This window comes from Rana temporaria, chromosome 1 (assembly GCF_905171775.1).
Source record: "Rana temporaria chromosome 1, aRanTem1.1, whole genome shotgun sequence".
In the NCBI taxonomy this organism is placed as follows: Eukaryota; Metazoa; Chordata; class Amphibia; order Anura; family Ranidae; genus Rana; species Rana temporaria.
In genome coordinates, this window is record NC_053489.1 from 471,463,585 (window position 1) to 471,488,413 (window position 24,829).

Here is a 24,829-nt window from a genome sequence, read left to right on the forward strand (position 1 = left end):
ACTATCCCCCCAGCTGCACTAAATGCTGTCTGCATTTTCCCCCCACAGTTACTGCTCCTCACTGGTGGAGGGCCATCACTCCAGGTGCTTTAAATGTTTACTTGCTGGGCGGGCGACCCATCCGCCAACCACCCTGCCCGCCAATCGTATAACGCTCACATCTCACAGACATCTCTGCAAAATCTCCTTTTTTGCAGTCCTGGAAGGTGTAGCAAGATGTTGCAGAGACAGCAAACGCGTCATTTCCGGTGACGCAGTTTCCGATCAACGGCCATCTTGGTGGAGGCCTCCAGGGCAAGCCCTAAAGCGAGTCACTTTTGGTGACATCACTTCCGGTCAGCTGCAGAGCATATTTAAAAAAATTACAAAGGGCCTTTAATGCTCCCCTCCCTAATGGAAACCCAGGACGGAGGACGTGGCAGGTGCAGGTGTGTCCACCAACCCGCATGGGGTCAGCTGGGGGCAGGGCTGGAGCAAGGAGCAGATAAAAGGTCTCTCTAAGCAGAGGATCCCAGTGGCTGGCCAGGTCGGACGCTTCTTCACCCTGCCCTGCAGATCCTGCATGTCAGGACAGCTCCAAGGTAAGCCAGAGCACTCTGGAGTCACCTCTGTCTTTACCTCACTACAAACTGTACAATTGCATTGTACACCGCCAATCCATTTGTGCTTACTTGCAGGCAAAAGCCCCAAAGGAAATAAGGGTGAAGACCAAAGCAAGGCATGACCCTTTTGCGGTCACTGGAAAAAAAGTGAAAAAAGACACTATGCCAAAAATGCATTAACAAAATGGAGACTAAGGACTCGCAAGACTTCTTTAAGGCGAAGTTCCACCCAAAAGTAGAACTTCCGCTCATCTTATTCCCCCCCCCCTCCGTTGCCACAATTGGCACCTTTTGAGGGGGGGGGCAGGGTATCTGTCTTGGCAGTCTGGACCGCGGCCTGTGACTTTGCCGCGGGGCTCCCTCCTTCTCCCCCCAGAGACCGGCCAGTAGGAGAGAGGAGTGGGCCTTGCAAAAGGCTATACTGCCTTACCCACAATGGCGGTGGCAGCACCGGACAGCTGATGGAAACATCAGCTGCGGGTGCTGACATCGATTTTTTTGGGGGGGGGCGGAACACCGATTTAAGGCCGTGCTCAACTCCTTCAAAAAGAAAATAAAGAGCACTATTGGGCCAATGGCTGTGTAAGTGCAGAACTGAGAATTCTAATGGTGACTTCTTTCTCCTGGAAGCCCAAAGGGATAAAAGAAGCCAAGGTGTTATGCAGCAAAAAGTGGTTGTAAACCTTCCCCCCCCCATACTATACTGTATTACTGTGTTTTTAGCGATGATTAAAAAAAAAAAAAAAATTCTATTTAGGTGCCATTAAAAGATGATCCCAGGAATAGATTATTATGTTATGAAGGAGTAAGTTGTGTTTCACATTCCAAGCTGTTTGAGAATAGGGGCATGTGATGGAATTAAGCTCTCTAGAAAAGAGGCTCTGAATGAAAACTAAGCAGTTCATTGTGAATACGCCAAGTTCTGTGCTGGTCTTTGTTTAGTTAACAAGATTTGCTCAACACAAGCCTGTGGTACGAATCCTGTCAGTTTTTCAAGCAGTTTAATGCTCAAGCAGCCCATGAAATAATGCCCGGGAATACTAGTGGACGATCAGTACACTGAGACACATCCATGAGAACAAAAAAAACTTGCAATGGACAAAACATCAACATCCTCCTGGGCTGGGACGGTGAATGGTTCTACTGCTCCCACTGAAGTTCATTCTGTGTTTTCCCAGCATGAACATAATATTGTTGCAGCCTATCTAATAACAGCAGGTATGATCTTGTTCTTTAAGACTTTGTAGATTTAGGTAATTTTCATATTTGTTCGTATGGTACGTACGATATTTATAATTTGAATAATGGAAACCTATCAGAGGAGACATGGAATCTGCCAATACTAACCTCTCCTTAAAATGCTTGTTAACTGCACCATTTAACTGTTAATATTACTGTTAATATTGTTAATTAAACTGTTAATATTAACTGTTAATATTGCACCAATTTTTTGAGTCACTTAGCCAGAACATGCAGATATATAGACCGCTGACTCTTGTCCAGCTTTCCTGATTGTAGACATAGGGTCAATATAGCAGCCAGGGAAACAAAGAGTTTTCAAGAGGTCAGCAATAACAACACTGTCATTTTAGGTTGAACTTGATGGACCTGTGTTTTTTTTCAACCTTGTAAACTATAGGTTTACTTTAAGGGCCAGCTCACACCAGATGCAGTTCAATGCAGTTTGTTTTTTTCTGCACCAATACAGTCAGTGCCGGTCAGTTTCTGCACCGGAAACTGACTGCATGGTGTGAACTAGAGCCATTGGAATACATGGAAAACACTGTGGGGCAGATCCACAAAGATCTGCACCGGCGCAGCGTATCTGAGATACGCTACGCCGCCGTAACTTACCTGGCTTTGGTTTGAATCCTGAAAGAATTTGCGCCGTAAGTTACGGCGGCGTAGTGTATCTCTCGCGGCGTAAGGGCGCGGAATTCAAATGGGGCGAGTAGGGGGGCGTGTTTCATTTAAATGAAGCGTGTCTCCGTGCCGAACGAACTGCGCATGCCCCGTCCGTCAAAACTCCCGGGGTGCATTGCTCCAAATGACGTCGCAAGGACGTCAGTGTTTTCGACGTGAACGTAAATGGCGTCCAGCCCCATTCACGGACGACTTACGCAAATGACGTAGAATATTCAAAATTATACGCGGGAACGACGGCCATACTTAACATTGAGTACGCCACCAGATAGCAGCTTTAACTATACGCCGGAAAAAGCCGAACATAAACGACGTAACAAAATGCGACGGCCGCTCGTACGTTCGTGGATCGTCGGAAATAGCTAATTTGCATACTCAACGCGTATTACGACGGGAACGCCACCTAGCGGACACCGAAAAATTGCATCTAAGATCCGAAGGCGTACGAAGACGTACATCTGTCGGATCTAACCCAGATGCCGTCGTATCTTGTTTTGAGGATTCAAAACAATGATACGACGCAGGAATTTTGAAATTACACCGGCGTATCAGTAGATACGCCAGCGTACTTTCTTTGTGGATCTTCCCCTGTGCATGCATTTTTAGTGCAGAAAAAATGCGCAAGGAACTGCGTCTGGTGTGAACTGGCCGTAAAGGATACTGAATTTTTAACATAAATTTGCTATTTCAAGCCTTGGTTTGCTATGAACAGATCAGTAAACAGCATTTTGTGAATGCTTTATAAATTCACATTCACTAAGCCAGGCTGAACTTCCACTAGGCATGAACAGCTTACTTATATATACTATAGAACACAACATTTCCCCAAAAACTTTTTTTTTTTTAATCTCTAGAGTTGCAAATAAATGAAAAAGACTGTTGAATTTTGGGTATGTTGCCATGATTTCAAGTTTCAAGTTTATTTCCTTTGAGCCAGTGCCACATATCTCACTTTTGTTCACACAGGGGTAATAAGCCTTTTAAGCAACATTGTGGTTCTGGGAATTTTTGTAAAATACAAGGAGCTTCGAACAGCGACCAATGCCATCATCATCAATCTGGCATTTACTGATATTGGTGTCAGTGGGATTGGTTATCCTATGTCTGCTGCTTCCGACCTTCATGGAAGTTGGAAATTTGGAAATGTAGGATGCCAGGTATTGAACATTTTGGACAATTAATTATGTATCTTAGGCACACTTTTCTTTATTTGTTTCCTTGCACTTGCACAAATAACTATCTTGATTTTGTCAAGTTTTATATGCATATGATCACAGCCACTTTATCCAAGAGGATTCTAGCCTGAATATAATGAGGCAAATTAATGTTACCCACAAGAAAAAGAAAGTGCTTTCCACACTAAAAACATTCTATTGCCAGATTTTTTCTTTGATTCAATACAAAATCTGCCCAGCATTTGCCATTTTTACCAAGATTTTCACATTCCTATTTTTTTGTTTTTTATCACAATGGTTTTCATACAATTTTAAACAAGATTTACCTGTCAAAAATTGCATCAAACAAGACTGACCAAAACATTATCTCCAAGATATAAGAAATCAAACTGTACTGCACTTTCAACATTCAAATGACTTAATTTGGCAACAGTCAATTATGTAAGATTTGCTTGTCAGCTGCATAATACATAGAGTGAATTTTGGTAGAAACCAACAAGTAAATCCTGTTGGATCTTGAAATGTATCTTTTGGTGGAATATTACCTTGATGTAGTGCCCAGTAAATCATTGATAAATTTACCCCTGTATGTTTATAAACTATTTGAGAGGGTCCCAGAAATTATTGGACTGATACATGCCAGTAATTGATACGTATATGACTATTAAATTATCCTAAAGGCAAACTTTAATTGTTTTGCTCAGTTTAAATAGCTTTTTTAATATCACAAGTTTATTAACTGGTATTCCTTTTTCATCTATTGAAAGAAACAGGAAGTCTTAAATCTTCTAGTTATACTAATGCCTACAGAAGAAATCGACACTGGCAACAAAAAAACTGTTACCCACCAATAGATAAACATATACACAACTAGCATGCCTCAATTTTGTATCAAAGTAGTACCAAAAGCACTAAACTCCAAAAAGGACTTAAAGCGGGGGTTCACCCTATTAAAAAAAAAAAAAAATTTTATTCTAGCATTACATTCGGCATCGTAGCGCGAGCTACAGTATGCCGGTCTTACATTTTTTATCCCCGTACTCACTGTGCTATTCCACATTGAAGATTCCGGGGAATGGGCGTTCCTATGGTGAGAGAAGGTGATTGACGGCCGGCCCTGGCACGTCACGCTTCTCCGGAAATAGCCGAAATAGGCTTGGCTCTTCACGGCGCCTGCGCATAGCCTGTGCGCAGGCGCCGTGAAGAGCCGAGACCTACTCCGGCTGTCTTCGGGGAGCGTGACGTGCCAGAGCCGGCCGTCAATCATCCTCCCTCTCCATAGGCACGCCCATTCCCCGCGGGAGTCGGAATCTTCAATGATCAATAGCACAGTGAGTACGGGGATAAAAAATGTAAGACCGGCATACTGTAGCTCGCGCTACGATGCCAAATGTAATGCTATAATGATGTTAAGGAGGGTGAACCACCGCTTTAACAGGAAAAACATGATCACAATCAGCTTACCTATGTTAGTTGTTTGTGTCTTCAGAAGAGTGGCTGTGCTTTCTTCAGCAGTGTTAATTTCATCGTCAAAAATATTTTCGGTAAATTAACACTATTTTAGTAGACTAAAACAATTCAGATGACTAAAATACAACTAAAAGTAAAATGCCATTTTAGTCAAAAGACTGACTAAAACTAAATCAAAATTTGAGGTCAAAATCAACACTGGTTATATATCCCAAAGTCTAAATCTGCGTCTGTAGTTCATGTTCAAACCTTAATACCATACAAACATGTTATTAGATTTTTACTCCAGTAGTAGATAAGGAGTTTGTAAATTCTAGAGAAATGCCTAAATAATGCATTACAAATTAACTAAACCCATAGGCCCGGATTCACATACATCGGCGCATATTTATGCCGCCGTAGCGTCTTTAATATACGCTACGCCGACGCAGCGCAGAGAGGCAAGCACAGAATTCACAAAGCACTTGCCTCCCAAACTGCGCTGGGTTTCCTCGGCGTAAGCCGGCATAGATGCAAGTGGGCGTGAGCCATGCTAATGAGGCGTGACCCCATGCAAATGATGGGCCAAGCGCCATAGAAGTACTTAAAACGAACAGCGCATGCGCCGTCCCATGGAAGCATCCCAGTGCGCATGCTCAGAATCACGTCGAAACAACTGGCTAAGATACGTTGAATCACTGCCTACGATGTGAACGTAACCAACGCCCAGCCCTATTCACGTACTACGTAAACAACGTAAAATACGACAGCTTGTGTTCCCTGGTCCATACCTTTGCATGGGTTGCGCCTCCTTTTTGGGGAATAACTTTACGCCGGACGTACGACTTACGCAAACCGCGTATATTATGCGCCAGGCGCAAGTACGTTCGTGAATCGGCGTATCTCCGTCATTTGCATCTGTGCATAGAAAATCAATGGGAGCGGCAAATGCGCCCAGCGTAAATATGCGCCCACGATACGACTGCGTAGGCAAGTTACATCGGTCGTAGGAAGCCTATTTTTAGGCGTATCTCAGATTGTGGGCACGGCGCATAGATACGACAGCGCATAGTTACACTTACGTGGCGTATCTCGAGATACGTCGGCGTAAGTGCTTTGTGAATCCGGGCCATAGTTTACTAAAATGTACTGGGGATTTTAGTTGACTAAAATACTGCTGAAGCACTTCAGATGACTAAAACTAAAATGGCATGGGGATGACTAAGCTTCGGGGGCAGAGCGAAACGGGTTTGGAGCGTGGCCATGCTACTACTGCTGAGCGGTACGGATGTGTGGCTTTAGGTATTACTGCCTCCATTTTCCTTTGAACTACTCAGCTCAGGCCAGTATGTCTGGGGATTCCTTATTGGGCCAGTGCTAAGGCTGTTCTCCTCTCCCTGTCACTGTAAGTAACTGTTGTGAGTACCCAGCAGTCTTGTGCTGGGTTGATGTTTCCTCTGTGCTTTTATTCTTTCAAAAGAGAAGTATGGGCAAAGCTTTTTGGTCATACTTCTTTTGTGTGTCACAGAAGTGCTCTTACTAGTGCTCTCCTGTGACCCAGAATCAGCTGACAGTACTGTACAATATGTTTATTTTTTTCTACATACCCCAAACTTCTTTAATTTCAACTGTGATGCTGTGTTAAATACTTGCTGGTATTTTGCAGGGTGAATGGATACCTTTAGTTAAGGTGCTGGGCTGTGAAAATATTGTATATAAAGCATTTCTTTTGCATGATCTTTGGAGGACAGTGTTTCTTCGGATACATTCTATATATTATTATTCTAGGACACTGCCGACGGCAAAAGTGCTCTTTTCCCAGGAAAGATGCCTATTCTGCACATTGCGCAGTTGTCCCATTTTCTGATTGTTAGGAAATGTTCCTTTTGTCCACTCCCTTGACGTTCTCATTAGCTTTGTTCTCTGTCAGATCATAAGCCTTGGCACTCTCTGAAAAATGATTAGACAAGCCTTGCATGAAAATGCGCTCCCACTTTCCGTGGTGTGTGTGTGTGTGGGGGGTATTCATTAACCCTTTTTGGCTGTTTACACACCTCAGTAAATACATTCCGAGGGCTACAAACTGAAATTTTAGCAAGTCTCAATTGAGTGTCCTCAGGTCTTCTGTCCCTAGGTATCATTGACCCAGTTCCTGTGGCAACTCGGCTCCTAGGACATTTTATTTAGCATTTCCTGTCAATGCGCACTACTAGATCTGTTCGCAGGACTTTTTTTGGCATCAAGCAGATTTTCCCAGATTTGCAAGGCTACCACCTGGTCTTCTGTTCTACCTGGTGGATGTTCAAGTTTCATATGATACCAGCTTTGGGTGCTCTTTGAGCTGCAAGAAGTCTCCAATTTTCATTTTTTTTTTACTCTTAACTTGTATTATGCTACTCACTCTCCAGATTGACTGTTTTTGGACATTCTAAAGTGGGTATATGCAATTAGCGAACCTCCAGCTGTTGCAGAACTACAATTCCCATGAGGCATAGCAAGACTCTGACAGCCACAAGCATGACACCAGAGTCAGAAGCATGATGGGACTTGTAGTTTTGCAACAGCTAGAGGTCTGCTATTTGCATATCCCTGTTCTAAAGGTTTAAGTATCGCTGTGTCCTTCAATAAACTAGAGAGAGGATTTTTTAGCCACCATTAAATCCTTTTCTTGGAGTCTATTGAGAGATACAGGTCCAATCCCTGTGTTTATGGTCTGCTCTTGTTCTTACTTTGGTCCAAAATCGAGGCATACTGATTGTGAGCTTGTTTATTCTGTGCTGGCTAACAGTTTTTGTCGTGGCCATTTTAAATTTTTCTAGGATGCAGCAGTAAAATTCTATGTTTAAGACTACATGTGTCCCTCAATGGACACCAACAAAATGTTTTATGGTGAGCAAAAAATAAAATTGTTATACATTTTAAGACTTTTTTTTTGCAAATATTTATTTAATTCAGGGAACTTCTGTGTACTCTAGCAATAAAATCCAGTATATTTCCTGAAAGATAATCATTTAGATGAATCCTATGTGATCTGGAAGAGAGGGAGGGCTCATCACTACTCTGACCCATTCAGCTGTATACAAATATGCAACTTCAATACCTGCGCCTTTTCACAGTAACAAAATCTACATACAGTAATAAGTCAATCTTGTTATTAGGTGGTTCTAAATGGTTTACATGAATTATTTATGCAATCATAGAGCATTATTATTTACCTGGCAAACAAAATATATATATATATATATATATATATATATATATATATATATATATATATATATATTTTATTGTTCCTTAACCTCCCTGGCGGTATGATTCTGTCAGAAAAAACATGCTAAAAGCGGTACCATTATTTGCAAGGAAATTTGGCGTTTTATATTGTAGGTCTGTAATTTTTAGAAATAACTCACTTAAATCTGACCAAACAAGATTCTAATAGGCATCCCAGGTATGACATTTTTTTAAAAACAAAATTATAAATTATAATATAATAAATAATTATAAATAATTATAACAAATAATAATATAATTATAATAAAAATTATTCAATAATGTAATCAAATCAAAATCACTGAAATTTGCTCAGTTGCAGAATTGTTGCTGTCATTATTTTTTTTTTTTTATGACGAATTTCCCCACAAATCGCTATCGTACAATTCTGCAAGTGATTATAATTTATTATCGCTGTTTTTTAGCTGATCTAAAACTATTTTTGACATAAAGGGACACTTTTGGTTGCTATGGACAATCTACAGTTTGCAGGCAGAAAGAAACGTTTTTATTATATAAAATGACATGCATGACACAGGACAGACCACTAGGGACAGGGGGGGTGTGTTTTTTTTACATACAGTACTGTAATCTATAAGATTACAGTATACTGTATGTAATGTGTTTGTTTACTTTTTTGAATTTGGCGCCGTTCTCCGTCCCCGTGCGTCGTAACGTCGCAGGGAACGGAGATCGGCGTCACACGGAGGCACTGTGTGAATCGAGCGAGGTCCTGCTCGCTCACACAGCGCGGTGGCATCGCTGGATCCAGGGACAAGGTAAGTAACTTGTGCCTGTGGATCTAGCGAGGCAAGCCCGAGTCTGACTCGGGGTTTCCGCTCGCAGCAGGAAAATCTAACCCCGAGTCAGACTCGGGAAGACCGCCAGGCAGGTTAACATAATAAATCATTAAATTAATAAAGGATAAATGATACCCTACACCCCTTGTACATGCACAAACAAAAAGACAAAAAATAAGTGCAAAATTCTAGGTCCACATTTTATGCTTTGTGGGCCTTTGTCACTAGATGGCTTTAAAGCAAGCATGCAAGTTTGTAAGCATTTTCCTTTTAACGACTGGCATTTATTATTCTTTGTTTCCAGGAATTATCATAAATTAGTATTTTCCAGTCTATAATGTATTTATCCTGCATTTGTAGGTTTACTAAAACCAAAATGAGAATTAGATAATGTTTTTGTTTTGTATGCTATATAAAACCTGTCTGGCAATTTTATGCTTTGTGTTTATTTGCAGATCTATGCTGGCTTGAATATTTTTTTCGGCATGGCAAGCATTGGACTGCTGACTGTGGTTGCCATTGATCGATACCTGACTATCTGTAGACCTGACATAGGTACTGATTAAGATTAAATTCTGAATATGAGAGTAGCGATTTAATTAACAGTTCTCAGATTTGTAGTACAAGTAAACACAATGGGCCGGATTCACGTAGAATGGCGTATCTTTGTGCGGGTGCAACGTATCCTATTTACGTTACGCCTCCGCAACTTTTACAGGCAAGTGCCGTATTCTCAAACGAAAGTTGCGGCGGCGTAGCGTAAATAGGCCGGAGACAAGACTGTGTCTCCTACTACAGCAAGCAACATAAGCAGTATTTAACCACTTGACCTTCTGAAGATTTACCTCCCTTCATGACCAGGCCATTTTTTGGGATAAGGCAATTTGTTATTTTACCTGACAATTGCACAGTCATGCAACGCTGTACCCAAATAAAATGTACGGTATGTTATTTTTTATCCCCACAAATAGAGCTTTCTTTTGGTGGTATTTGATCACTACTGTATTTTAAATGTTTTGCACTGTAAACAAAAAAAGACCAACAATTTTGAAAAAACACAATATTTCTTACTTTCTGCTATAAGTCATATTACATTTTTTTTTTTTTTAAGCACCTCAATACTGGGCACTTTCACCCCCTTCCTGCTCAGGCCATTTTTCAGCTTTCAGCACTGTTACACTTTGAATGACAATTACATCGTCATGCTACACTGTAACCATGTGACATTTTTTAACATTTTCTTCACACAAATAGAGATTTCTTTTGGTGATATTTAATCACTTCTGGGTATTTACTTTTTCCTAAAAAAAGACAGAAAATTTAGAAAAAAAAAAGTTTTCTTAGTTTCTGTCAGAAAGTTTTGTAAATAAGTAATTTTTCTCCTTCACTGATGGGCACTGATAGGCTGCACTGATGGGCACTGATGAGGTAGCACTGATGGGCATTGATGGGTGGCACTGATGAGCAGCAGTGATGGGCATTGATGGGCAGCACTGATACTGACTGGCATCACTAATGGGCACTTGTGGCACTTATGGGCACTGATTGTTGGCACTGGTGGGCACTGATTGCTGGCACTGGTGGAGGCTTTATTGTATGGCAATGATCAGTGCCCTGATCACATATCTAGATGTCCTCTGTGAGGAGATGCCGCTGATCGGCTCTCCTCGCCACACACTCTGTCAGTGTCAGGCGAGGAGCGCCGATTACATGCTACTCTGTGTTTACATGTGACCGGCTGTGGTTGGACACAGCTGATCACATGGTTTAAGAGCCGAGGCCGTGGCTCTTTACAGAGATCAGGGATGTGCTGTGTCCTAGCAACACGCCATGGCCGTGATTATCGTGCTTCGCGCCCGTTCTGGGATGGCGGCAAGTAGTAAAAAATGTTTTCATAAATTTGGGCCAATACAGTATGTGTGCTGTTTTTACTAAGGGATGTGATGGATTTTATTCCTTGCTTTGCAGATTAAGAAAATCCATCACATCCCCGCTGACAGGACAGAGCTCTGTCCTGTGCTTCTCCTCGCCGATCAGCGTGTGTCGGCATACATCCATTGGCCAGCACTCGCTGATCGGCATCTGCTGTGCCTGTGACTAATTACAGCAGAGGCGGCGTGTGTCCCCTAGGCAAAAGTGCAGAATCACATATAGATTCTGCACAGAACGGCCGTCCTGTAGCAATAAATCTGCTATGGAGCAGTTGGGAAGTGGTTAAAGTAGATCTAAACCCAATCACTAGAATATCATGTACTTTTTTTGCATTGCAAATTAATTTTATAGGTCAAAAGCTTGCTCTGAGGGCACCCAATTTGAGCTACAGTTTTGTGTGTCCATTTAGACACAGAGCTGTGATTCGGCCCCGCCCTCTCGCTCTCCTCACTGGCTAACAGACTTTGACAGCTGCGGGAGCCAATGGCACTGCTGCTGTGTCTCCGCCAATCAGGAGGGAGGGTCCCAGATGGCCCAGACACTCATGGACATTGCTGAATAGAATGGGGCTCGGGTTAGTATTAGGGGGGCCAAGGGGGGCTGCTGCACACAGAAGGTTTTTTACCTCAATGCATAGAATGCATAAAAAAACTTTCTGACTTTACAATCAATCACTTTCAGTTTACAAATGTACAAAAGCTGTTTTATATCATTAAAAACTATTTATTTAGAATTGTTATTTTACAAATAAACATTTAATTTGTATGTAAACCCAAAATCAATGTTAAGCTTCATGCTTTTTTTCCCCTCCATATTCACTCTTATGCCCCGTACACACCATCACTTTATGTGATGAAAAAAAACGAAATTTTCTGTGAAGTAAAAAATGACGTTTTTGAAACTTCAATTTTCAAAGACGAAGTAGCCTACACACCATCGTTTTTCTCACAATGTTCTAGCAAAACGAGGTTACGTTCTCACCACTTTTTCCATTGAAGCTTGCTTCATAAGTAGCTTCTGGGCATGCGCGGGTGAAAAAACGTCGTTTTAAACGACGTTTTTTACTACACACGGTCAATTTCTGTGAAGTAAAAGTTGACGTTTTGAAAAACGACACATAAAATTGAAGCATGCTTCAATTTTTTTTGGTCGTTTTTTAGAAGACATAAAACGACGTTTTCCCCCACACACGGTCAATTTAAGTGACGTTTTTAAAAACGTCATTTTTTTTGATCACATAAAGTGATGGTGTGTACGCGGCATTACAGTTTGCCATTGTACTGCCTTCCATGTGCCTTTCTTTCAGTTTTGTCATTGGCCCACAGGAGGAATGCACAGGTCTGATAGGCAGTCCAGTGGGAACTGAATGAGTGTATATGCCAAGCCTGACAACACTGCTGCTAATGAAAACAGGAATTGCTGTTACTGGCAGAATCTCCAATCAAGAAACTTTGCAATAGATTCACAAAAAATGATTTGCTTTTTTTTTTTAATGTCACAATGTGATGCAGAGTCTAGCAACAGTATATAATCTTAGGGCAAGATTCAGCAACAACATACGGCGGCGTATCTCCAGATACGCCACCGTAATTTCAAATCTGCGCCGTCGTATCTTTATGCCGATTCTCAAAGGCAGGTATGTTGAAAAAATAGGTTTCCTCCGCCGACGTAACTTGAATACGCCGGCGTATAATTGTGTGCATATTTGCGCTGGCCGCTAGGTGGCGCTTCTGTAGTTTTTGGCGTAGAATATGCAAATGACCTAGATACGCAGATTCACAAAAGTACGTGCGCCCGGCGGAATTTTTTTACGTAGTTTACGTAAGGCTTTTCCGGTGTAACGTTGCTCCTGCTTCTATGAGGCGTACGCAATGTTAAGTATGGACATCGTTCCCGCGTCGAATTTTGAATTTTTTACGTCGTTTGCGTAAGTCGTTCCCGAATAGGGCTGGACGTAATTTACGTTCACGTCAAAACCAATACGTCCTTGCGCCATACTTTGGAGCAATGCACACTGGGATATGTACACGGACGGCGCATGCTTAAAAAACGTAAAAAACTTCAATCATGTCGGGTCATCATCCATTTACATAAAACACGCCCCCTCATACTCATTTGAATTAGGCGCTGGCACTTACGCCAGCCCCATTTATGCTACACCGCTGTAACTTAGGAGGCAAGTGCTTTGTGAATACAGCACTTGCCTCTCTGATTTACGGCGGAGTAGCGTAAATACGATACGCTAAGCCGCCATAACAATGCGCCCGGCTACCTGAATCTAGCCCACAATGTGTAAGAAAGAACAGAGAATGGTTACTAATGCTATAAAATACATTGTTAACTATAAATATATTTTTTATGCAGGAAGAAGAATAACGAGCTATCATTATGCAGCCATGATTATAGCTGCATGGTTAAATGCAGTTTTCTGGTCTGTCATGCCTGTTGTTGGATGGTCAAGCTATGCTCCAGACCCTACTGGAGCCACATGCACAATTAACTGGAGGAAGAATGATGTGTAAGAATGATTACATTACAATTATTACAATGATACAATATAATTACAATACATTGATTGTCATTGACACAATACATTACATTGATTACATTTCCTAAGCATTAAAGTGGTCGTAAACTTCCGATGTTCAAAAACAAAAACATTATGAAATACTCACCTTGGAACAAAGACCTCCAGCACTATAAAGTCACCGCTGAGAGGGCTGACATGTTCCCCCTGTCTGTCTTCCAGGTTCGGGAGCTCCGGCTATGTCATTGGCCGGAGCCACAATGACGTCCCTCCTGAGCATGGCATTTCCGGGACAGGCTCTGAAGATCCAGCACTGTAAGCCGGACTTTCAGAGTCCATGCGTCGATGATGTCATTGGCTGCATGCACTCTGAATATCTCCTAAACTGTGCAAGTTTAGGAGCTATTCACAGTACCTACAGGTAAGGCTTAATATAGGCTTACCTGTAGGTACAAGTGGTAGTTCAGAGTTTACTACCACTTTAAGAATGGTCAAGTGACTTTTACCACAGTTTTGGTAACATGTATGCATCTATTGTAACTGTTCAGGATACTGGGCAGCACAGTATCAGAGTGGTTAGCACTTCTGCCTAGCAGCACTAGGGTCTCGGGTCTCGGTTCAGATCCCAATCACAGCAGTACCTGCCTGGAGTTTTAATGTTCTCCCTGTGCCTACATGGGTTCCTCCCACACTCCAAAGACATGCTGGTAGGTTTATTGGCTTCTGTCTAAATTGGACCTAGTATGTATATACAGCAGGTGAATGTGAGTTAGGGACCTTAGATTGTAAGCTCCTTGAGGGACAGGAATGATGTGAATGTAAAATAAATGTGTAAAGCGCTGCGTAAATTGACTCCGCTATACAAGTACCTGTAATAAAGAAATTAATTATTGTTGCTGTTATTGTTGAGGATTTTCTGAGATTAAAAGGATCGGTCCATCCAAATATGAGATTTCAGTTGTAAGTGGAAACTTGGGGGCTACATCGGCCTCTGCTCAAACAGTGAAATCTCTCAGTTTTGGGGAACAGTATCTCCTGTTCCATTCTGCATAATATAAAATAACAGTTAAAGTGAAACTCCTCATAATGGCATAGGCAGGCGTGCGGATCCATGAACTCAAACACTGATATCTCACCTATAGAGTACTATAGGGGTTTCAAAATCTGACAGGTGAATGAAATAACAGCATTGAGTGAACTGACTATTTGACCCAATTAAATTCCAGCTGTCATTTTTCTTTCGAGGTTTTAAAAAGCAACTTAAGCCCAGGTTCACACTGGGTACAATTTCCTTTGATTTGAGATGCGATTTCACATGTGAAATCGCATCTCAAATCGGCGGCATTTGCCGGCAATGACACCGTCCTAATCGGTGCGATGCCGCATCTGCAGTGCTGCACTGATTTCAAAAAGTAGTTCCTGTACTACTTTTTGCGATTTCGGGCCGCGATTTACATAGACATCTGTGCAGAAACCTGCACAGATGTCTCTTAAATCGCGGCCGAAATCGGGACTGCCGGCGGGAGTGAAATCGTGCGAGTTCAGCCGAACTCGCACGGCTTCACTCCCGCAGCCCAGTGTAAACCAGGGCTAATGCAGTATTTAGTTGGCTGCTATTCTCAATGTTAAAATTTGTTATTGTGCTGTGCCTTTTCCTTTACTTTAACTTTATCTGAATTTAAACGGTATACAATATTTACCCTTATCTGTCTGTTTATGTGTATTAGACGATTATCACGTATAGCTGTTATTGTGCAGAATGATTGTTTCCACTCATTTTTGAACTGCTTCCCTTACAGGTCATTTGTTTCATACACAATGACTGTGATTGCAGTAAACTTTGTGGTACCTCTGATGGTAATGTTTTACTGCTATTATAATGTGTCCATCACCATGAAGGGATACGGCAGCAGCAACAGCCTTGGGGGCGGAAATGTAGACTGGTCTGATCAAGCCGATGTCACGAAGGTATGCCTATATCACTGAGTATTACAGTATACAGATCCTAGAAAAAGTACTCATTCCCTTCAATTTAGTTTTTTATTACACTGTCCAACAACAATAGACTTTTTCATGTCAAAGTAAAAAAAAAAAATTTGCAAATTAATTTATTAAAGTAGAATAATTACAACAACAAAGTACAAAATAACGGATTGCACAAGCATATACCACCCCTTTCTGAAAGTCACATAATTAGTGAAATAGGAGATGACCTGTATATAGTAAAGGGGTTCCAAGTGATGGTATTATCAATACACATGTATCTGGAAGGTCCGGCTTCAGTCAGCATCGTGGCCTATCCTACACCGTGAAGACGAAAAAAAAAGTCAGGGGATAGGTACAAGAACATTTTCAAGTCACTATATTATATATCATTGGGAGTACAATTAAATCATTATATTCAAGTCATTATATTCAGTGAAGTAAAGTTAAATCAGTCATTAAGAGATATAAAGCAGATTGCACTACCAAGAGTGGATATCTCACCACTAGAGCTCCGAGTGTCAATTAAAAAAAGCCTGTGCATACTTTTTATATTTTTTATTCCTGTGCATTATTTTAAAATGTATTTATTTTTTAAATTAATATTCATGCTCTTTTTTTTTAACGCACATGCAAAATGACAATGTCCCTGGCAAGGACATCCCCAACCCATATATACTAACCTTACATAAACTCCTCGCAGCTGACACTGAAATTGGCTGCGTTAGTGACCCAGTGAAGATGTCTTCCCTCAGTCATGTGCTTGGGCCTAGCATTTAGCTGCTAGATCCTGTTACACTCACAGGTGAGCAGGTCTCATACTTATTCATACCTGAAAGTGGTTTGTATTCTTTTTTTTTTTAAAGGGTAAATTTTATTGAGATTTCACAAAAATAAACACAAACAAAAAAATGAGACAGAAATTTTTTTTTTACATCACATGGCTTTTGCAATACACAGTAAAAAATATATCAGTTCAGTAAAACATGACTCCCGATAATGTGCGTAGTAACCATGTTTAACCATAGAGTCACAAGCATATGTCGGTAAAAACAGTTTCCAGTCATAAAGACGATCATAACATATATTCACTTAACCCGCCTCCCCATTTCCGGAGGTGTATTTCAGCCACGCAGTCCAAATTTTATCAAATTTTTTAGGGCAACCCCTGGCTATGTAAGTCAATTTGTACATTGGCACCGCCCGGCTCACCAGATCCACCCAGCATTGCAGCGACGGAGGAACCGGGTCTCTCCATCTAAGGGCTATCGCCTTCTTTGCATAGCAGAACAGTATTCTAACTAGCACCCTTCTCGACTCCGACAGCTCCTCCTCGTCCAGATCTCCCAGCAGGCACCTGGCAGGGGAGTATATATTCGGGAGGGCTAAGACTTCCTCCATGAATCGAAGAATTGCCTTCCAGAATCCTGCCACATGGGGGCATAGCCACACCATGTGGAAGAAGTCGCCTACTGCCCCCCCACACCTGGGACAGTTCGGGGTATCCGCCCTTCCCATCCTGTGCAAACGCTGCGGAGTATAATAGATCCTGTGCAAGTAATTGAATTGTATTAGTTTGTCTTTTGCTGACAGCATTGATGGCAGCAGTGAGTCCAGGGCCGCAGCCCAGGCCTCATCTGACATGGATGGAACGTCAGACTTCCATTGCGACGCCACCCTCTCCATTCTGGCTGAGGACGTCGTCAACAACGAAAAATAGTATCTAGAAACAAGCTTTGTGTGGTCCTCTTCAGCAATCATTTTCTCTGTGCAAGAAGGGAGAAGTAACACCTCCCCCCCCCCATACTGAGCCCGCGCTGCATGACGCAGCTGCAGGTACCGGAAGTGAAAAGTGGCAGGCATTTTATATTCAGACCGTAGGTCCAGAAAGGATCTAAATCTTCCATCCCTATAAAGCTGATGTGCATATTTGATCCCGTATGTGGCCCAACAATCACCATCTGGAATTTTATATATTTCCTTCAGTTGAGGGTTGTGCCACAATGGGGCATTTGGAGATTCAGATAAGCTGGTACCCCCCATCCTGGCGTTACACATATGAAATATTTTATGGGACAATTTCAGTATTCCCGCCCCCCGATCCGGGTATGGGCCATTACGATATAGAACATTGATCAGAGCCTCATATGAATGCATCTGCGCTGCCTGAGTAGCCTGAGTACCCACCAATGCACATGTGACAGCTGAGCCGCAAGATAATAACACTGCAAATTTGGCAACGCCAAACCACCCGCTCGAATTGGTAAGAACAGAGTGTCCAAGGACACCCGCGCCGGTTTAGCTCCCCACAAAAAGGGAAGGAGCAGTGTATTGATATCCGTAAACAATTTCTTAGGTAAGTAAATCGGTGCATGCCAAAGTACGTATAGAAACCTAGGGAGATAGATCATTTTATATATATTCACTCTACCCAGAAGGTTCAGAGGCAGCGTGATCCAGCACCGCAGGCTCTCTTTAAGGCGCTCCACCATCGGGAGCAGGTTATTTTTCGTGTATGTATTCAGTGGCAACTGAATCTCAATTCCTAAGTAGCGAAATCGGGGAACCACCTGTAACGGTGCCCCCAGGGGCAGCAGAGGTGCAAAGCCTGAAGAAAATGGGAAAACCACAGATTTACTCCAGTTTACTCTGAATCCGGAGTACATCCCGAATCCAGATATCTTGTCCAAGGCAGCCGTCAGGGAGTTCCCGGCGTCAGCCAAGTACAAAAGCATATCGTCTGCATAAAGTGAGGCTTTCTCCTCCCTATCATTAATATGACAGCCCTTGATCCCTACGTCCGACCTCAAAAGAGCCGCCAGGGGCTCTATAGCCAGGGCAAAGAGCAGGGGCGACAATGGGCACCCCTGTCTAGTACCTCTGGCTATTTTAAATGGCTCCGTAACAATGTTATTCACTCGCAAACGAGCCATTGGTGCAGTATATAATAGTTTCACCCACGCTATAAATTTGGGACCAAATCCAAACCGCCCAAGGACCGCAAGCAGATATGGCCATTCGATTGAGTCAAAGGCTTTATGAGTGTCCAATGACACCACTATTCTAGTATCAGGGGTGGGTCCTTCAGTTTGTAAGATAGTGAAAAGCCTCCTCAGGTTTGTGGCAGTAGAACGAGCTGGTATAAAGCCCGTCTGATCAGGATGTATAACTGAAGCTATGACCTTATTCAAACGCGCAGCCAGGAGTTTTGCAAGGATTTTGGCATCTACATTGATCAGCGAAATAGGTCTATATGACTCACATAGCTCATGGTCCTTGTGCGGCTTTGGGATCAGTACAATGAGGGCTTCTCTAAGGGTCTCCGGGAGCTCTCCCAGCCCAAGGGACTTACCATACACCTCCAGCAGCTTAGGAGCCAGCTGTTCAGCATACGTATCATACCATTCGACCGGATAGCCATCCAGTCCTGGTGTTTTATTGGAGTTAAGCGAATGTATAGCGGATACTACTTCCTCCACAGATATCGGGAGATCCAGTTCCTTTGCTGCCTCCTCAGACAGTTCCGAAACTTGAACAGGGGCCAGGTAATCCTGCACCTCCTTCTCCCCATAGCCCACTCTAGAAGAATATAGGTCTGAATAGAAACCAAAGAAGGCGTCAGCAATATCCATCTGTGACGTGCAAAGGTTCCGCTGCCCGTCATAGATGCGTGGGATAGATGCAGCAGGTTGCTGCGAGTGAGCCAGGTATGCCAGTAATCTACTATTCTTGTTGCCAAATTCAAATATGCGTTGGGACTGATACAAAAGTTTTTTCTGAGTCTTTTCCACCAAAACCAGATCAAGCTGTTTAGCTCCCTCCCTCCACGTTTTGTGTGTATCAGGATTAGGATTCCTGATATATTCCACCTCGGCCACCGTGGCAGCCTGTTCTGATTCCCTCAACTTCAATTCCCTATCCGACCTAAGTTGTTTAATGACCCCCGAGACAGAGCCTCTAAGCGTGGCCTTGAACGCATCCCAGGTGACACCTACAGGAACTTCTCCACTATTCTCCCTCCAAAAGGCATTGATAGCTGTCAAAGTGGACCTCTCAAATATCTCCTCCTTGAGCCACAGGGGGCTCAGTCTCCACAACACAAATCCCCTCGGTCCCCCCATATCTATTGTGATTAACAGGGGAGAATGATCCGAAACGGCCCGGGGGAGATATCGGACATCCAGGATCCTTGGGAGGAGCTCTCTAGAAACTAGACACATGTCCAACCTGGACAAGGTGTTGCATGTAGCAGAATAGCATGAATACGCTTTAGTATTGGGATTTTTCCACCTCCACGCCTCTACTAAATCATAGGGTTCCGTACATGCCCTCAGAGGGGAGCTGACCATAGGGGCCATACCATATCTGTCCAGTGCTGGTGTCAAAACCACATTCAAGTCCCCCGCCAACATTATGGGCCCCTCCGCCACCCCAAGTACTGCTGACATAATTGTTTCCCATACTTTCACCGTGAATGGGGGTGGTATATATATTGCCACAAAGGTGTGTGGTCTATTATTAATAATAAGGATTAGAATGACATATCTGCCAAATGGGTCCGTTTTAACCAGCTTAACAGTATACCAGTACCGAGACCCCCCTTGCATAGTTTGAGTACACAGAATGAAATGCCTTGTCAATAAACGCTCTGTGAAGGGCCATTGTTTTAGAGCCATTCAGATGCGTCTCCTGGAGGAATACTATATTCGGCCTATGACTTTGCAAATGTTTGAAAACCAGAGCACGTTTAATTCCAGAATTAAGACCTCTCACGTTCCAGGAGATGACCTTAAGGGCCAGCATTTTGTGGTAGGGGAACATTCAGTAAGACAGGAGTACTAAACATATGTGAATAGACAGGTAACCACCCCGCACACTTGTGTATGTGAGAACGTGACACATATATGCCAGATAGAACGCTTATCACATTACCAGACATAGAGCAAATATGACCATGTGAGTAAAACAGAAAAAAAAAAGAATAGAAGAAAAAAACAAAAACCCGTTCCTGAGAAGTTGCATTCTCCTGCAAGGAAATCCATCCCCCCCTCCCCCCACCCTGCCCGTAGCCCCGAACAACCCACGGACCTTCACCCTAAACAGTGTAACCATCAAGAAGAAAAAAGAGTCACCCCCGGGGGATATTTCTCCCAGTCCAGCCGGACAGGAAGAGCAGGGGTAGGTATGTGATAGTCAGCAGAGCAACCAACGAACCGCGCTGAAGTTCAATTCAACCATCTGGGCCCCATAGGCGTGGTAGCAACAAGGGTTGGCAACGTAGATTACTTCCAACGGGGAGTATTTCCACAACAATAGCTCGGAGGAGCCCCTCCGGATCTAACGACAGAGTTACCTGAGGATCTCAGCAAGGGCCTGTCAAGCAGCACAGAGGGTTTCCAGCCAGTGATTGGCATCTTTAGGTGAGGTGAAAAACTGGGTCTTGCCGTTGTGCACCACTCTCAGCTTAGCAGGGTATAGCATGCTGTAGGGGAGACTCCTCTCCCGTAAGCGCAGCTTTACGCTTTGAAAGGCCGCACGCTGCTTCTGTGTTGCAGCCGAGAAATCTGGAAAAATGGTGACCCGGTTATTGTCGCACATCAAATCTGGCATGGTGCGTGCCTTGCGAAGTATAGTTTCCTTATCCCTGAAGTATAGGAAGCGGGCCAGCATAGGTCTCGGGTATCTGCCCGGCTGCTGCGGGGCCCGCAGGGGGACCCTGTGGGCCCTTTCAATAGCAAATAAATGGGAAAAGCTGTCAGCTCCAAAGGTTTGCCGCAGCCACGATGTAAGAAAATCCTCCGGAAGCTTACCCTCAGCTCCTTCAGGGAAACCTAGGAAGCGGAGGTTGTTTCTTCTTTGTCTGTCCTCCATGTCTCCAATTTTGGCCTCCTGGGATTTGTAGTCCGCCGCCATGTCTCTGACACGCACCATGAGTGGATTCAAATCATCTTCCACTGCCCCAAGACGCTGTTCAGCGTTGTTAACTCTGTGCCTGATCTTATGGACATCCTCCTTCAGTAAGCCAAAATCTATTCTGATCCGGTCTATCTGCGTGGCCAGCGCCGCATGGCAGCCTTTAATAGTGTCCATGATCTGAGCCAGCGTTGGCTCCTTCAGCTGTGGACCGGAGCCTCCCTCCCCCGATTCCGACGAGGGAGAAGGCAGGGGATCCGCCAACGGGTCGGGCGGCACCATACAGTCCTTGTCCCCCACAGTCCACAGACCTGCCTCCGCCGGAGAAGAACCAGACCGCTCCGCTGCAGGCCGGGCGCCATCTTGGCTGGCCTCGTGAGCGAGTTTAGCAAGACGGCCCGCGGGCGTGCCACCGACCCTCGGACCGTATTTGTTCACCATCGTCATGCGCCCGGACCTCCCAGCAGCAAATCCCGCCGGTCAAATTTCAAGATCCACGCCTGGGGCTTCTCAGGATAAGGTAAGGATCACCGCGCGGTCCGGAGCTCACAAGGGAACACTCCTCACATACCGGAAGTCGGACACGCCCCCCGGAAAAGTTGTGGTTTGTATTCTTGCTGGCTGCAGAGGAACAAGGAGCTACGATTGAGTTTAGGTAAGTGAAAGGGACCGGGATGTCCTTTTCAGAGACACTGTCATGGGCAGGGCAATAATGTATCTTTAACGGCTAGTGTATGGGCAGTGCGGTGCAATACTTTGTATATACAAATCTATTAAATACAACATATCATACAGGTGTTTGTTGAAAAAAAGAAATTGCAATTTTTTTTTTTTTGCATTACAGGAACAGCATTGTGGGATTGAATAATTTTTTCCATGTAATTGTTTATTCAGCTTATAATTTAACATGCATACAAACTAGGGTCAATTGAAAGAGGAGCCAATTAACCTGTCTGCATGTCTTTATAGTGGCTAACAGGAGTAGTGACAGCTGTATCACTACTCATGTTCAGGAAGTGACAAGCTGAATCTGGAGAGGAGGAGAGAGATGGGAGGAGGTGTGGGCTATGCTCTCTCTCTCCTCCACCTCCTTCTCCTTCCACTGCAGCGCTCCTACAGTGGCACTATCAGATCGGGACTGTGCAGGGTTTGCTTACCCTGCCCCATCTCCTCCCAGCAAAGAATGTGGGTAGGAGACAGGTAAGTAAACTCTGTAAAATCCCATTCTTTTGGTCAATAGTGTCCCCTAGCCATGATCCCATACTCCTGCCGCAGCAGCATCTCACCTCCCCTGCTGCCTGGAAAAAGCTTACCTAAGGCTCCTTCTAAACTCGTATGTGTCAAGATGAGGAGGAGCCTGGGAGGAAGGATATCCTGCTGCATCTGAGGTCTGTGTGTATGAGGGGGGTAACTGAACTGGGGACAATGTGGTGGGTGGGTGTTCAAAGTAACAAACATTCATGCTGAGGATAAGACTGAAGAAAGAAATGGCTGCACACCGGAGTAACGAAAGTCCATTTATTCCTCACCTGGATCCACTCACCTGCCAGTGTTTCTCTTGTCTCCATTGGGGATAAGACTGTGCTAGGAGGATGGATAGAGAAGAACATTAGTGCTAAATGGGGGTTGGGGGTGAAGAATGAGTGCTGGGTGGGGGTATTTTAGGTAGGGAGCTACGAAGGGAAATGTTTTTTTTTAGGCAGGGTTTCTGCTAGTAAGGATGATTGGGTGGGGGGGGGGGGGGGGTGTTTGTCCTTGAGGAGAGGATTTTCGCCCCTGGGGAAATGGGAGGGGGGGGGGATTTGTGCTAGGAAGGGGGATTTGCTTGGGGAGAATTTTGGCTTGCATAAGGATTATTTGCTTAGGATGTTAGCGTGTGGGTTAGTATCAACAGAGAACTGTAATGCCGCGTACACACCATCACTTTATGTGATGAAAAAAAAACGACATTTTTTGTGAAATAAAAAAACGACGTTTTTGAAACTTCATTTTCAAAAACGACGTTGCCTACACACCATCGTTTTTTCAAAATGCTCTAGCAAAGCGAGGTTACGTTCACCACTCTTTTCCATTGAAGCTCGCTTCATAACTAGCTTCTGAGCATGCGCGGGTATAAAAACGTTGTTTTAAACGTCATTTTAGCTACACACGGTCAATTTTTGTGACACAAAAAACAACGTTTTAAAAAACGACACAAAAAATTGAAGCATTTTTTGTCGTTTTTTACAAGACATAAAACAACGTTTTCCCCCACACACGGTCATTTTAATTGACGTTTTTAAAAACGTTGTTTTTTTTCATCACATAAAGTGATGGTGTGTACGTGGCATAACTCACTATGTTTTTATTGCAATTGGCCTTTAAAGAGAACAGTTTTCCCCATTTGTCTGTCTTGCAGATGTCAGTAGTAATGATTGTCATGTTTCTGGTGGCCTGGTCTCCCTATTCTATTGTGTGCTTATGGTCATCTTTTGGGGATCCTAAACAAATTACACCAGCAATGGCTATCATAGCTCCACTGTTTGCTAAATCCTCCACTTTCTACAATCCATGTATATACGTCATTGCAAATAAAAAGTAAGTATTGCAATTTCTTTAATAATTTCACATCACTATTTATTTTATAGGCTTTGCTCAAAGCTATTTTTTTTTTATAAATTCTCTTAAAAATATATATTTTTAAATGTTTGTATTAATACTAGCCATTGCTTTTATAGCCTGTGCCCAGGAAAAGTCTGAACTGTTTGTCCTTTATTGCAAGCAGTCATTGGTTAAGCTGATAAAAGCTACTCGACCCATATGTTGATCTGCAACATAACAGAATATTTTGTTTGCTCTTGTTGTGCGTATATATAGTGTATTTCTACATAAGTGATCTTTTTACATTTTAATACAGGTTCAGGCGTGCAATACTTTTCATGGTGAGATGCAAGACACATCAAGAAGTAAATCTTAATAACCAGTTTGCAATGAGTGTCTCCCAAAATCCTTTAACAGCATAACACATAATCAATATGAAAAGTTCTGTTGATATGGACTCTTTAATAATAATCCATACAGGATGTTCCCAGCTCTTTTTCGATGTAAAATATCTTCACAACGATGTGTAAGCAACAAGAGGTAAAAAGTGAAACATGGCGTCAAGGATGTACAAGGCTCTAGCAGTTTCACCACTACAATCTCAACACTCTTCTGATCATGTGAAATAAATCTCTCTCAAAGTTCGTAATAAAGATGGAAATCTTTCTAGCTTGA

At 43.1% G+C, this 24,829-nt stretch overlaps 1 protein-coding gene across 1 annotated transcript; it reads left to right on the forward strand.

The window, feature by feature from the left end:
- Positions 1 to 1,485: 1,485 nt before the first annotated feature.
- Positions 1,486 to 24,829, forward strand: RRH (retinal pigment epithelium-derived rhodopsin homolog). Its single transcript, XM_040329200.1, has 7 exons — positions 1,486 to 1,820; positions 3,492 to 3,682; positions 9,675 to 9,774; positions 13,516 to 13,669; positions 15,478 to 15,646; positions 23,973 to 24,151; positions 24,471 to 24,829. Exons 1-7 carry the CDS (start codon positions 1,697 to 1,699, stop codon positions 24,574 to 24,576), a joined length of 1,023 nt encoding a protein of 340 aa, XP_040185134.1. The 5' UTR covers positions 1,486 to 1,696; the 3' UTR covers positions 24,577 to 24,829.